The 13,377-nt window shown below is 49.5% G+C and overlaps 3 protein-coding genes across 3 annotated transcripts; 2 read left to right on the forward strand and 1 right to left on the reverse strand.

Moving 5' to 3' along the window:
• Positions 1 to 1,425: 1,425 nt before the first annotated feature.
• BC939DRAFT_404483 (glycoside hydrolase) lies at positions 1,426 to 3,339 on the reverse strand (the record flags this gene model as incomplete). The annotated part of the gene is made up of 4 exons (XM_051552797.1): positions 1,426 to 1,683; positions 1,840 to 2,010; positions 2,092 to 2,421; positions 2,530 to 3,339. Coding segments are annotated over 4 exons (1,569 nt in total), but the record flags the coding sequence as incomplete, so codon positions are not given.
• Positions 3,340 to 11,188: 7,849 nt separating this feature from the next.
• BC939DRAFT_375590 (Homeodomain-like protein) lies at positions 11,189 to 11,374 on the forward strand (the record flags this gene model as incomplete). Its single annotated transcript, XM_051551685.1, has 1 exon — positions 11,189 to 11,374. A coding segment is annotated over one exon (186 nt), but the record flags the coding sequence as incomplete, so codon positions are not given.
• An 808-nt stretch (positions 11,375 to 12,182) lies between these two features.
• On the forward strand, positions 12,183 to 12,632 carry BC939DRAFT_508774 (uncharacterized protein; the record flags this gene model as incomplete). The annotated part of the gene is made up of 1 exon (XM_051561040.1): positions 12,183 to 12,632. One exon carries the CDS (start codon positions 12,183 to 12,185, stop codon positions 12,630 to 12,632), a length of 450 nt encoding a protein of 149 aa, XP_051406034.1.
• Positions 12,633 to 13,377: the final 745 nt, after the last annotated feature.

Here is a 13,377-nt window from a genome sequence, read left to right on the forward strand (position 1 = left end):
GCTGCACAAATCCTGCCTCCAACCGCGGCCTATTCTCGCCATCCGTAGCCGAGGCGAATGCGGATGATGTCTCGTACTCTCGGATCCAGTCCAACAACTGCTCTCCCTCTGAACGATTGATCATCACTGCGTGAATGTCAATCTCGTCATCTTTGATACTCTCCCCTAGCGCGTCAGCGGTATTGCTGTCACCAGTATTGGTCGGTCCATTGGCAGCTGCAGAGGCATTTGGGCCTGTCATAGCAAACACATTCTCCTCTGTGTTGATAATCACGATACTGTGGGCTCCTGCAGCCTGAGCGTAATACGCCTTCAAGATAAACAGACATCCGCCACGATCAACGATCAGCATCTTATCCCGGATGCGTTCCGCCTGTAGAGTCGTATACGGACGGCAGCCTTTTTCATTCTCATGAATGCGGACTAAATTCTTCGTGGCGATGCGCTTGCTTGACGTTGGCGCTATCATGGGCTGCTGCTGAAACTGCTCTAGAATTGTTTGCTCGAGGTGATCCGCCATCGTTGACTCGTGCGTGTTGGGAGTCGAGTTTTGAGTGTAGTCGAGGACCCTCGGCCGCCAGAACCCGAAATCGGCGGGTACGGTCGACAGGTCCTTGTGAACTACATTGGCAGACGGCGAAGCACTAGTCATGAAAACCCGAAGGTAGGCGTCCTGCGATCTCTGGTATGAATCCCAGAGGGGCTGCATCGACGATTGCTCGATGTAGACATTGCAGTTTGAGCTCAAAGGATAGTCCGCCACTAATTTTTGATGAAGCGGATAGAGCGTAAATGTTAATAGGACCCTCTCATATTGGAAAGATGTGGACTAAAACGTATCTAGACCTCATCTTTAACCGCACCTTTGACAGCACGATATCCATTTTGAGAGATGTCGTACTGGATCTGCATTTTGACGCCCACTATCCGGTTGACAAACACACCCTTCTTGATAGGAATCACCATCAACTCCTTGGATCGCTCTGTGTTATTCTGCTTCCTCGACTTCTCGTTTCCGACGCCGTCTTCGGGTTGGTCATCGTCCTCGAAGATTGTCTTCTTTGATGGCCCGAAGAATTCCACGACGACGCGCTCAACTTCCAGCGTCGGCTTTTCGCAGAATCCTTTGGGATCGACCTGCAATAGATCCCTATAGTCTTCTCGCACACCCACCATCTGCCTCGCAAAATCCGCGTCCGGTCTGTAGGGTATACTTTTGAGGAATGTTTCCGGAGCTCGGTAGGCCATGCACATGGGCCCAAACTTAACACCCTCCCCATGCTGGCCGTTGTGTACTGCTGTTGCCAAGAACTGCTTGTTGTAATGCTGACGAGGGTATTGATGCCGTGGGTCAGTGGGTCCAGCCGAGCTGCTATCCGCAGTGATGTTCCGCTCAAGGCGGTAGTTCGCGCCCAAATACTTGGAGGACAAGCGCAAGACGTGGCCCTCAGTTGTGAACACAAAGTTCGAATCCTTGAGTTCCTGATGCAGTAGATTCTCCTCGTCAAAGAGAAGGTAGAGATATTTGATTGTCTCTGACAGCGCAAAGCTTTCCATGCGGTCCTCGAGTTTCTTGTCGATGACGCTCCGAAGAGAGGCCCAGCCGCATTTGGTTTTGGTGTACGTCTGAAGGTCCCGCAGAATCATTTCGCCGACTTCCAGATAAAACGGATCTTTTGTAGCCTAGCATAAACGAAGGCAAAGAATCGAAAGAAAAGAATGAATAAAATGATAGGATGCTGTTGTCTGCAGCCAACCGTTAACAATCGGAAACAGGGGGAGATGGAGGGGGGTTAAAAAAAAAAAAAAAAAAAAAAAAAAAAAGATAAGCACACTTACTCTGTAGAGAAAGTAATTGGATTCGATGAACTCTGGGCGCAGCGGGTAGTTCGAAATAACTGCTGTTTGTTGTACAAAGTCGAACCTCTCCGGTATGGCTTGATATTTCCGCCAGATGTTGTAATAGTACAGATGGTTCTTGATGGCACTCTCCAAATCTCCTCCAAGCACCTGCGGTTCAAGTGACAATCGATACACGCGTTAGCTGGATACTCCCTCAAAATAATATATCTGCGTATGCCTGTTGCTCACCTGTACACCTGGCATAAATGCTGACAAGCTGTCGACCCAGTATGCCATGAGGCTCCCGTCTTCCAAGTGAACATGCTTGTAAAAGTATTTGGAGTCGTGGAGGAGGTTCCGCCGGATCGCATCCTGTGCAGTCTCGTACATGTCCAGGTACTCTTCATCCCCAAATAGCACGTACGACTTCAAGAGGTACTCATAAAAGGAATCCGTGCCAGCACCGATCCCTGTCATCGCAGACATCCATTGTCCTGAGGTGATATCTACTGTGTTGCCCATGAGCCCAATCTTTGACCTTCTACTCCACAGTTCATACAGTGCTCTCTTGGCTGCTTCCTAAAGTACTCGTAAATGCGTAAATGGAATTCAGATTTCAAGGCAAGGCTCGACCGAGTCTAACAACCACATCCATGAACACAGAGTAAATATAGTTAATTTTCCTACCTCATAGCTCTTGTCACCTGTAAGTCGACTCAACACTCCAAATTCCAGCAACAGACTGCCTGCGCCTGCAACACATGTCTCGACTGACTCCTCCAGCGACACCCCCTTTCTGAGATTCACTCGTGGCCAAGGAATACCTGTTGGTGTGTTCTCAAAGGCCTTCATCAGCCTCTTGCCCAGGTCTTCTGCCATCGTCAGTAGCTCTCCATTGTACCCCTTGACCACACTTTTAAAAATCGGATCCGAGGCATATAAATGTCCAGAGAGCAATGCACCAAGGACCCGAATGTTGACTTCAAACACCTGAACTCGACTGTTGATGTCGAAATCATGAACATGTCTCTTGATCAAATGGATTGCTTGTCGAAACAGCTCCGGCTCTCGCATAGCCGCCAAAGTATCAAGGGCGTCGATCAGCGTCAAGGAGTAGTCGCCCAACACGTCATTGACATTGATGTTATTGGGATTTTCTCGATCGGACCCACGCCCCGTACAGGCCACAGGGTTGAGTTCGTCCTTCGGGAAGGCATGGTTCAAATAACCGTGGTATCCATGCATAAACATCTCCTTGGCCTCGTTCCGCAACAATAGTCGCCGAGATTCCGTCATCCTCTGAGTCACGATCGCGCCTGCTGCTGTAGAAGGATCCGTGATCGGTGGGAGCTGGCGAAAGTACTGCTGATTAAATGCTCCAGTGTTTCCTCCACTAGCACTGTTGCCGCTGCCTCCGTTACCCACCACGGGATCTGCTGCTTGACTGGATGAAGACGCATTGACGCCATTGGAGGGTAAAGTGGAAGAAAGGAGCATCTGGACAAGGGAGAAGATGAGGAGTAAAACCCAGGGCCGAATACCTCCGTTGACGGCAGCTGGATTGGCGATATGCTTGTCCTGTGAATTGGTGGTAGTGCGAGACAATTGACGTCGATGTTCATTCTCGCGCTGTGTGGCTCGAGCTTGGTTGCTGAGTTGAGTACTCTGACGCAGGCCATCGTATGGCTGAAGTGAAGATCGCGCTATGGATTCGCTAATGTTCCCAATATCAGGGCTCAGTTGATTACAATTCTTCTCCGCTGACAAGGCTGAGACATCAAAAGTCGGGATGGAGGCATCGTCCGAGTAGTGCTCATCCTCGACTTCCGAATGCGTCGACGATGCAATCAGTGTGCTGGTGTAGTCCGAGGCAAGGTTGTCCTGGTTCGAATATGCTCTCCTGCCATCCTGTGACACCCGCCTTGACAATGCGGTCCCAGGGAGTTCGGCCATCCTGAGAGTGATAGGTTGCGAGGCCAATTTGAGGGATACGGTGTATCAAGGAAAGTGTCCAGGCGCCATGGTACCATGGAGACTGCATCACGTGTATTCTGTTGGCGAAATCTTACTGGCGCGCAGCAAACCTGCAGCGACTGCAGGCTCGAAAAGGCCAAGCAGGAGGTAGAAAAACTTACTGCGTTAGCCCAAGCTCTTAGTTCAGTCAGGCGACTGATTTAAGCGCTAGACAATATCCTTGAGACGCCACGGAGGATGTGCAAAATGACGGTACTCTGCAGTGCGGCGACTATCACCATGCCACGAGTCGGTGTCTACATGTTCGATCGTCTATGGTCGCAATACTAACCTGCCACCTGAAGGATATCTTCGTACATTGAAGCATATACATGTACATGTCGCATCCAAGAGCTGCAAAAAGAGCGGGAGAACTGTGTTCCTGGAGCTCTTGCTACCACCCCAAGGCAAACAAGATCATGCAGCTTATGCTCATCGGTACTGTACATCTCCTTTGCTTAGCTCTTACAAAGAAACTTTATTATTTGCCAAAAAAAAAAAAAAAAGGCATAATAGAATATTGAGCGGACTTTTTCAACGAACATGTCTTTGTTAAGAACCATTTATTGAAAGCAAATCGCATTACATAAAGCCCCCTTTAGATTACCATGCCACGCTCGACCGCCGACCGCCATATTATCAAGCAAGGGGTTAATGGAAGGCAGATACCGTAACTCTCATCCACATACCTAATGATTTTTGAACATGACGCGGATAAGGATAGGAGTCGTTCGTATCCCTTACCTGACGCGTCGCAGTTGCATCCGTCAGAGACATCTTGAGACGGACTATGTAAACATTTATACGAGCAGGGCTGAACGAGCGTACAGAAACAAAGAAAACATAATGGGCAATAGAGGTGGGTAGGCCTCAATTTTCCATAACACACCGCTTGGAACAATGCACCGAGATCATCTACAAGACGCGGAGGTTATAGGTGGATAAGTATCAGGGAATGACGGGCCACGTTTAGATACGTATGACAGTATTTTATCCTTGGAATCCGCAAACACAGCTGTCTTCACGGCACGGACCATTCAGTATTGCTTTTTCTTTGGCGCAAGGTATTTAAGGGAGGATATTGTTGATGGCGCTCGGGTCCTAAGAACGCACATTCGGAATCCCTTCGGTTACAAAGCAGACGACGCTGAGCAGATCATTTTGGTCATTTTTTTAACATACAAAGGCGGAGTTGGTTCTATGGGGATCGTGCTCTGCCTGATGATGCCATTCCTGTCCTGCTGCTGTTGTTTTCAGTGAAGGGCCGCTCACAATTTGCATGCATGCAAAGCCCAGTGTCTCCGTTTGCCCCACACAACGCTTAAGATTAAGCCCTTTTGTCAGACAAACTTCTGCAGTGGGACGCGAACTGCTCTGCGCGTTTCTTTCCGATTCCGATGCTGTCTCCCCTGAATCTTCTGTCCTGCCAATGCTTGGTCGTCATTTGTTCCCTCGCATACAATGGCCTAGTCTTTTTTTTTCAGCCCGTGAGCGTCCTCGTAGATTGCTAACCTCATTTTGTTCATTTGTTCATTTGTTCATTTGTTCATTTTGCGGTAGTGTTACGTTGGTGACACCACGAAACCTGCCACACGCAATCGCGGCCGTTCTGCTCACTCGTCAATGCTTCTCCTCTTTTCATTTGTACAATCTATTACGGCGATTTTGCGGCGTATATACGAACAAGTGCCGATATAGGTCTAGTCTAGTGCGGGCTTATGAGCCATCCTGTACATATTTTCTTTGCTGGAGCTTATTATTGCTGTCGATAGTTTTGGGAGGGTACAGATGAAACGACTGACGAGATGAATAGAGCAGAGAAGAAAGAAAGAGACATGCATGCTTGCTTCCCCACCCGCAGTGTCCTTTGTTGTTGTTTTCCCTCCCTTTTTTCACGCATAACCTGCAGCTCCTCTTGGCTTCATTTTACTTTTTCCTGCCCTTCGTTCCCCCCAGCCATCCCACCCATCTTGATCCGTCACGCACACTTTACCATCCCCTCCTTCGCAGCATTCGCTTTAACAAGAAGGTTTTTTTTGGTCCACCCAAAAATACAGGCACCAGCTGATCTCTGTGTTCATCTCTCGTACTCTTTCCTATACAAGGTAAAGTATACCCAAGCTTGAGCAAATCTCGCCTCCTTTCATGCCGGCAAAGACAGCACTTGAAAAGCCCCATAGCCGCGCTGGTGATGTTTCGTGAACCTCACTCCTTATTTGCTCACAGGTCATTTTATTACTCTCACGTTCGGTGATCAACGTTTTTTTTTTTTCTTTTACGCCACTCGTTTCATCGCCTCTCCTATAATCTTCGTTGTATCGACTCGATGTTCCAGATTGCTCAAAATTCCGCCTGATCTCGGTACATGCCTTGTGAATAAGAGAGACGACGAGAAGGAGATCTTGTCCCATGCTTTAGTTAGAGATAGACGGACTACCGACATCTGCGGGAGAATTTATTAATCGCTTGCAACTCTTCAAACACGTCGTTTGCTCATGCTGCTGTTTACGCTCATGCTTATAGATCTCCCTGTTGATGTCAATATTTTTGCTGCCTATTCCCTCTTCATTTTAATATCTGATATGATCTCGTTTTCATCGGCCGTCCGTACGGAACTTCTTTTTGCAGAGAACGAGAGTACAAAATGTGCTATAGCATCGGATACGAGAGCGTTGCTTAGCAATCAATGGCTGATCTAGCCCATGGATTTTTTTTTTGGTTGCGTTAAGTTTGCCCTAGAAATAAGTAAATGTACAGTAGGCTATTCATACGCAACTCTGTACCATGCATGGCACATGAGAACAAAAAAAATCAATCGGATACTTACTTGGTCGCGGACATTGAGAAATGTGGATGCGTGATGTGGTCTAGAAGGAGTAAGTTGGAGTAAGTTGCGGAAGGAAAAAGGGTAGATGACAGCATCGTTTCTATCCTTCGCCAGGGACTTTTTACCGTCATCTTTTTGAAGTACACCTCGGCTTTGTATTGTGCAGTGTTCTTGAGAATACAAATGATGATAATATATTTTTTGACAGGCTCTGGTTATCACAGGGTGTTCAATGCCTAGGTTATCGGGGGGTTTTTTGGGCCCTTCTTTCAATGGACCTGCATGCCATCACATCACGCACACGCCCAATCCACGTCCATTTTCTACGCATGCCGCCTCACCCTATCCTTTATTTTTTCTAGCACCACTATCATCGCTCAGTTATCCTAAATAGTTTCCTCCTGACCCTGGAGCCTTACGACTTACAAGTCGCGACAGTCAACGCCGATGCTAAAGCAGCAATCGAAAAATGACAGGTTGTGCTCTTTTTTCTACTGTATTTGTTTGTTTTATTTTTTATCCATAAACACACATGTATACGAACGCATATATTAAAAGGGAAAAGGCGAGTGACCCATTGCCGATTCATTCGACCATGGTTGGACAGGAAGGGAAGAAGGGGGAGTGTACGGGTGTGCACAAGGAAAGGATCCCTCCCCCTTGACTGCAATAAGCCCCAGCCAGTTCTTCTGCGGTTTGTAACCCGACAAGGAACATGATTGGCATGATCTTTAGTACAATATTGATACAGTAGTCTATATCTTGTGAACCAACATGCTCTCACTATGCACTCTCCCGATGGTGTTCATTTGCTGCAAAGGTGCCTGTTGTCATGCTTGTTGTGTTTTGTATCTGTATGCGATGCAGTGTACCGCAAGTGTACCGTAGTGTGTGAATGGGTTGGGTTGCAGTGAAGCCAAGTGGAGTGCGTGTGCATGCGCTCTTCTTCCAGTCTCTCAGTCGAGTGCGTATTTTTTTTTTCGCCTCTTCTCTTTCATTTGTTTCTTTTCTGGCTATTTTATTTGACTTTCCTTTTTTATTGCTCAGATATCTCTCTCATACTCACATCTCTTTTTTTTCTCTTTCTCTTTCTCTCTCTTTCCCTCTTTCCATTCCGCCGCATAGCACTTCACTCCCCCACCCACACTTTTCTGCTCGACCTGCTCCAGCTCGCTCCAACTCTATCCTCGGACACTCCTCCATCTCCCCTCTGCCGCACCCTCTCGTTCTCTCTTGCTCTCTTTTTTCTTTTACTCCCACTCTCTTTCCTCAATCTCTTTTCTCACTCTCTTTCACCCGCCCTCTCTCTCTTTTCATTTCTCTCTCTCCCCCTGTCGTTCATACACTCATAATTGAATGTCTTCATAATCCTCTTCTCTCCTCCTCCTTATTTATTTATTTACTTATTTACTTATTTATTTTCGTTCACTCACTCTTCTTTCCTCTCCTTCCCGCCCGTTCCTTTTTTTTTTTATATATCGCCGCCGTCTTTCAATGGTTGCCCTGCCAGCATCTTCCCCCACACTCGTATCTTCGTCTCTGCCCTCAAACTCACACCTCTTTGCGCCCTTTGGAAGACCCCATCTTCACTCTCACTCTCACTCTCACTCCCAGAATACCTTTTCCACTCCTTCCTCCTCTTCCTGTGTCTCCTCTCGGAATCTCTCCCCTGGCCCCTCCTCTCCAGCCTCGTCTTCGTCCTCGGCTTCCTCACCCCGGTTCCCATGCATGGATCCTGTCTCGGGCCGTGTCATTAACTCCCCTTCCGCAACCGTCTCCTCGGCCTTTCCCCTACCCGTCGCTTCTCACCCGCTCTCGAAACTCCACAAGGGTTCCTCTATCCCCTCACCCCCTGACCTCCCTTACAACACCATGAAAGCCAATGGTCTCACCCACACTTCCTCAACCCTCGATCAGGCCATATCCCCCATCAAGCACACAAAGTTCTATGGCCATGGTCACGATTCCAATCTAGAGCGTGAGGACTCCTATGACCGTCAGTACCCCTATCGGCCCCACGATCACGACTATGACCGCAACGGTAACGTGTCATCTATTACTATCGATGGCAAGCACCACTCGCGTATCCATATCGCCAACCTTCTTTGCGAAGATGGACGTAATGCCGACGCGTCCATTAAACATCATCGACAGGACCGTATATCCCAGCAGCAGCAGCATTATTCACAGCAGACGCAGCTCCGTGCTATCACAGAGGAGGCAGACGATTACCGTGAAAGGCATCTTTCTTTCAAAAACAGCAGCAGCAACAACGGCTCAGGCACCAATGGCAGTAGGAGCAATGGCTACCCCAATAGCGGCTATTCATCTCCCTCTCCAAGCGGCGAATATTCACCGCAGAACAGAAACAATCGAGAGCCAGCGTTTGCTCAGAGAGCGATCGATACAGCCCCTTCGTCCTATAGGGCCTCACATGCGGATCAATATCACCATAATGGTAGTACCCGCCCTGCTTCGTTCTCCGCGGCCACCTCTGTATCATCCGCTCCGTACGCGTCAGCTTCCTCTTCATCCAATGCCTCCTACACGGCCGTCCCCCGGCCCGCCCATCTAGGTTCGCAGCAGCGGTCTGCCTCTTGGAACACTGACCGCTACCAAGACTACGACAGTAACCATTCATACGAGCAGGACCATCAACCAAGAATGGACCGTTCTAAGAGCGATTACGCGCTGCACCAGCAGAACTACGGGCCCTACCTGGACTCGCCACCACTAAGCAACGCTGTGCTGCACAAGTCCCATCCATCGGACGGCCCCTCGATGGTCTCAACGTCGGCTGCGGCTGCGATAGAGACATCTGCGCCGCTGTACTATCACGCACCGCCCTCTTCGTCCACATCTTTGGCCGTGTCTTACTCCTCTTATTCTGGCGCCACCCCAACAAACGCCCGATCATCGGCCCCGTCTGGTACGACCTCAGGACGTAACGTGCATGAGTATGGCCATGCACAGACTGCAGAGGCCAGTCCGGGCGACCAACTCCGAAGACAGAGCCGTGGCCCTATGCTTCCTCCGCCCTCTGTAAGTTTTTTTGTTTGTGTATTGCAACTTGAGCGATACTGCTTATCCAATTACAAAATCATGCTACACTACCTTGCTCTGGCTTGCTCCTCTTTTTTGCACTCGGCTGCTCTCCCCGCTCACTTCCGGACCATCTATGGTCTGGTTCGCTCTCGCCTTCTCGCCCTCCTTCCATCTCTCGCAAGTGTTGTTACACACAGCCGCGCCCTCTCGTCACCATGCACCTATGCACCCATCCCCACAAAAAAACAAAAACCATACCATGCATCAACACAAACACACGCGCAGTGTCTTCTTTCTTTTGGGTTTTATTCATTTTATATCTTCAAGGCACGCGTGCACGCGAGAGAATTTAATTGAAATTGACATGTCTTCTCATTGGTTCTTTTCTTGTTCTGTTCTATCATCTCTACACAGGCACTACTCTCTGCTGCCGAGAGCAAACCTCCAAGGGTTTATGGCAGGGATTCGACCGTGGACGACAACTGGACACCCATGCCCCGCTCTAACCGCGTCGTCCCAGTTGATGCGCCCAATGAGACCAGGCCCTACACCTTCACCAGTTCTGGTCTCCTCCCGCCGCCCTACCCTTCGTCCTCTTCGATCTCGAAGTCCTCCTCGTCCTCATCATCCTCACATCTGTCATATCCCTCCAGCTATTCCAGTGCGCCCGTGGAGCCCAAGCCCCGTCGGATATATGGAATTGACGCTGCAGATATTCCACAGCGCCTGCCCCCACCTGCACCCTCAGCATCATATGGGTCCAGTCAGTACTCAAAACCCCTGCACCATATTCCGGACGACCCCGAGGGAGAGGCTAGAAGGCGCTCAGTGGGACAGGACTCGAGCAGTTATTCACGTAATTATGGATCTAGTTCAAGCATGGCTGCTGCATACGGTGCACAAGCATACGGTTACTCTGCACCATCAAGTCACCATCATCCATCCTCATCGTCAGATATGGACCGCCCCAGATATGACTATGATAATCGCGGATGGAAGTCAGCACAGTCCCAGCCAAATCGTCCCGCGACTTCCTCCACATCCGCTTCGTCATACGCACCCTCACGACCGTACTCTCGCCCTCAGTCGCCGACGTACGATATCAAGCCACCAACCTGGTACCAGAATTACGCACATAGTGTGCCACCGAAGCCTCAGGCGCAGTTGCCATACCAGCACTCGGACTACTACTCGGACCATGCACATCATGAGCAGTCTGGCGTATATTCTTCGGGTGGCTATCATTCCTCGGATCCCTCAGCCGGTCACGATTATGAGCATGGGGATGAAAGGAGCAGTGGTCATCGGTCGTCCAAGCGCTCCAAGTCGTCAATGTCTGCTAGCCAATCGGTGCATCCTTTCGACACGGCTGAGCAAAAGTCAAAGTCAAAGAAGCCCAAGCGTATCAAGAACCCTGGTCACGATGAGGATATCATTGTGATGGACGATGAGTTCTATGCGGTCAAGGCGAAGCGCAAGAGAGCCAATGCCAGCCAACTCTCGGTACTGAATGCGGCCTTTGAGCGGTCATACTTCCCGTCGACAGAGGAGCGACTGCGTCTGTCGAAGCAGTGTCGGATGTGTCCACGTACGGTCCAGATCTGGTTTCAGAACAAACGGCAGAGTGTCAAGGCTAGGTCTGAGGCGATGGAGGCGGCTGTGGCAGCATCAGGAAGCGAGGGACGGCGTGACTCTGGCGAGGATGACTCGAGCGATGGGCAGAAACGGTCCATTGATGATGAGAAGGGAGAGAGCAAGAGACGGACATCTGGGCCGGGAGGTATGACACCATCAGAGGCAGTTATGTCAGCGCTCCACATTCAGCGCGATGGTCGCAGCGTGGATTACTTTTCAAAGAAGCGCCGTGCTACGGCTGCGAAACTTGAGAAGCAACAGCAGGAGCAACAACAACAAGAGCAGCAGGAGCAAGAGCAGCATTCTGACAAGGAGTAGGCGCCATTTTACAATCCCAAGTTAATTATTGATATTACCAGTCTGTTATTTCCTTCAATTTTGTACCATACTACTGTAGTCCATCAAAAAAGGGATCATTCTCAAATGTGCTTCCCGTTATGTCAATTGGTTGTGCGACGACTTTCTTTACTCTTCAACCTACGGAGATATTAATAAACGACACGAAATCACGATATAGCAGCTCACGTCCGCATGTCATTTTCCCTCATCCGCACATGCATGCATATGCCGAGAGTCCTGACTGGGAGCCAGGCATATGAATAAAAGGCGGCATTTTGGATTGAGCTGAGCAGCCGCGACTCGCGCTATGTCATGATTGTGGAGAAGGACCGAATGAAAAGACGGTGGATGGGGGCCGTGCGTGACCGCAGACACGACCATTTCTTTCTACTGAAACCCTTCTTTTTCTTTTTTCGTCTTCTTCGCTTTCTTTCTTCCTCACATACTAAACAATCTGTTCGTCACTTCCACTTAGCTTATCATGACGATCCATGACAACCACTATTACACTGCCTCGATGCTCTGCAGAAGGACGCCTTCATTCGTGTCGCGCCTGGTATCATCGACATTGTCGCCAGGAGCGGATCCTCCAGGGCCCGATACTCCAGCAGTCACGTCCAACTCAGCTCCAACGGGCGCAGACAGCGTTGGGAGCACAAGGATCAACCTTATGCAATTGCCCCTTGAGATCCTTGTGGGAGAGATCCTTGCAACGCTTCCGCTCTCCGATCTGGCCAGCCTAGTTCGTGTGTCCAAGGGAATGCATCATCTGTGCCAATCGGACTATCTGTGGCAGCGCAAGTTTTTCAAAGAATTTCAATACCGACCCAGCAAAGCGCTTAGGCAGCTCGGAGGGTGGAAGCGGATCTATCAGGCTATGGATCGCGTCGAGGTGTATACATGGGGTACGAGCGGTTCCGATAGACTGTAACAAAAATTGCAGGTGACCGAGAAAAAAAAAATTGCAAACTAATTTTTCATTGCCTGGACCGATGACAGGAAACAACAGTGATTGCCGATTAGGATATGGTCGAACTTCAAAAAAATACTACGAGAGCGTGCCTAAGAGGGTACAGCGACTAGATGGCGTAGGGATCGTCCAACTGGCCCCGACCGGTTGGGGCTGTCACGCACTCGACAAGCGAGGGGATGTATGGGCGTGGGGATGTAAGTTACTGATATTTGATTTCACGATGCTTGGATCCCACATTGAGGATGATGTATGATCTCAAACTGACCAAATGAAACAAAAACATAAAAAAAAAGGCATTATGGAATCCAGCGGACTACGATCAGACGCTACACCCCGGATGCTGAAGCGCCCAAGGAACGTTGTGCAGCTCGTCGCAGGAAGACAGGTCGTCTTGGCAAAGGATGCAAACGGCCAAATCTGGCAATGGTGTAGAGAGAACAAGGCAGTAGAAGTCACCTTTGGAACAGATCGATATACTGACGCTCGAGGTGGTCATAGCATCAACAGTGTTAAGAGGGATCCAATAGTGCAGATTTCTGCTGGCTGGGAGATCTGTGCGGCACTAACACGGTCGGGTCGAGTGTTTGCCTGGCAACCTCCCCAGTCCGCAGATGGACGGTACCAGCATCGTATCCATGTAAAGCACTCTGTCTCTCTAAGCGAACAAGGGCCTCGTGGGTATAAGGCGGCAACAGTGGATGGA

The sequence above is a fragment of the Gamsiella multidivaricata genome, assembly GCF_025024155.1.
Source record: "Gamsiella multidivaricata strain RSA 2152 chromosome Unknown BC939scaffold_152, whole genome shotgun sequence".
Taxonomy (NCBI): Eukaryota; Fungi; Mortierellomycota; class Mortierellomycetes; order Mortierellales; family Mortierellaceae; genus Gamsiella; species Gamsiella multidivaricata.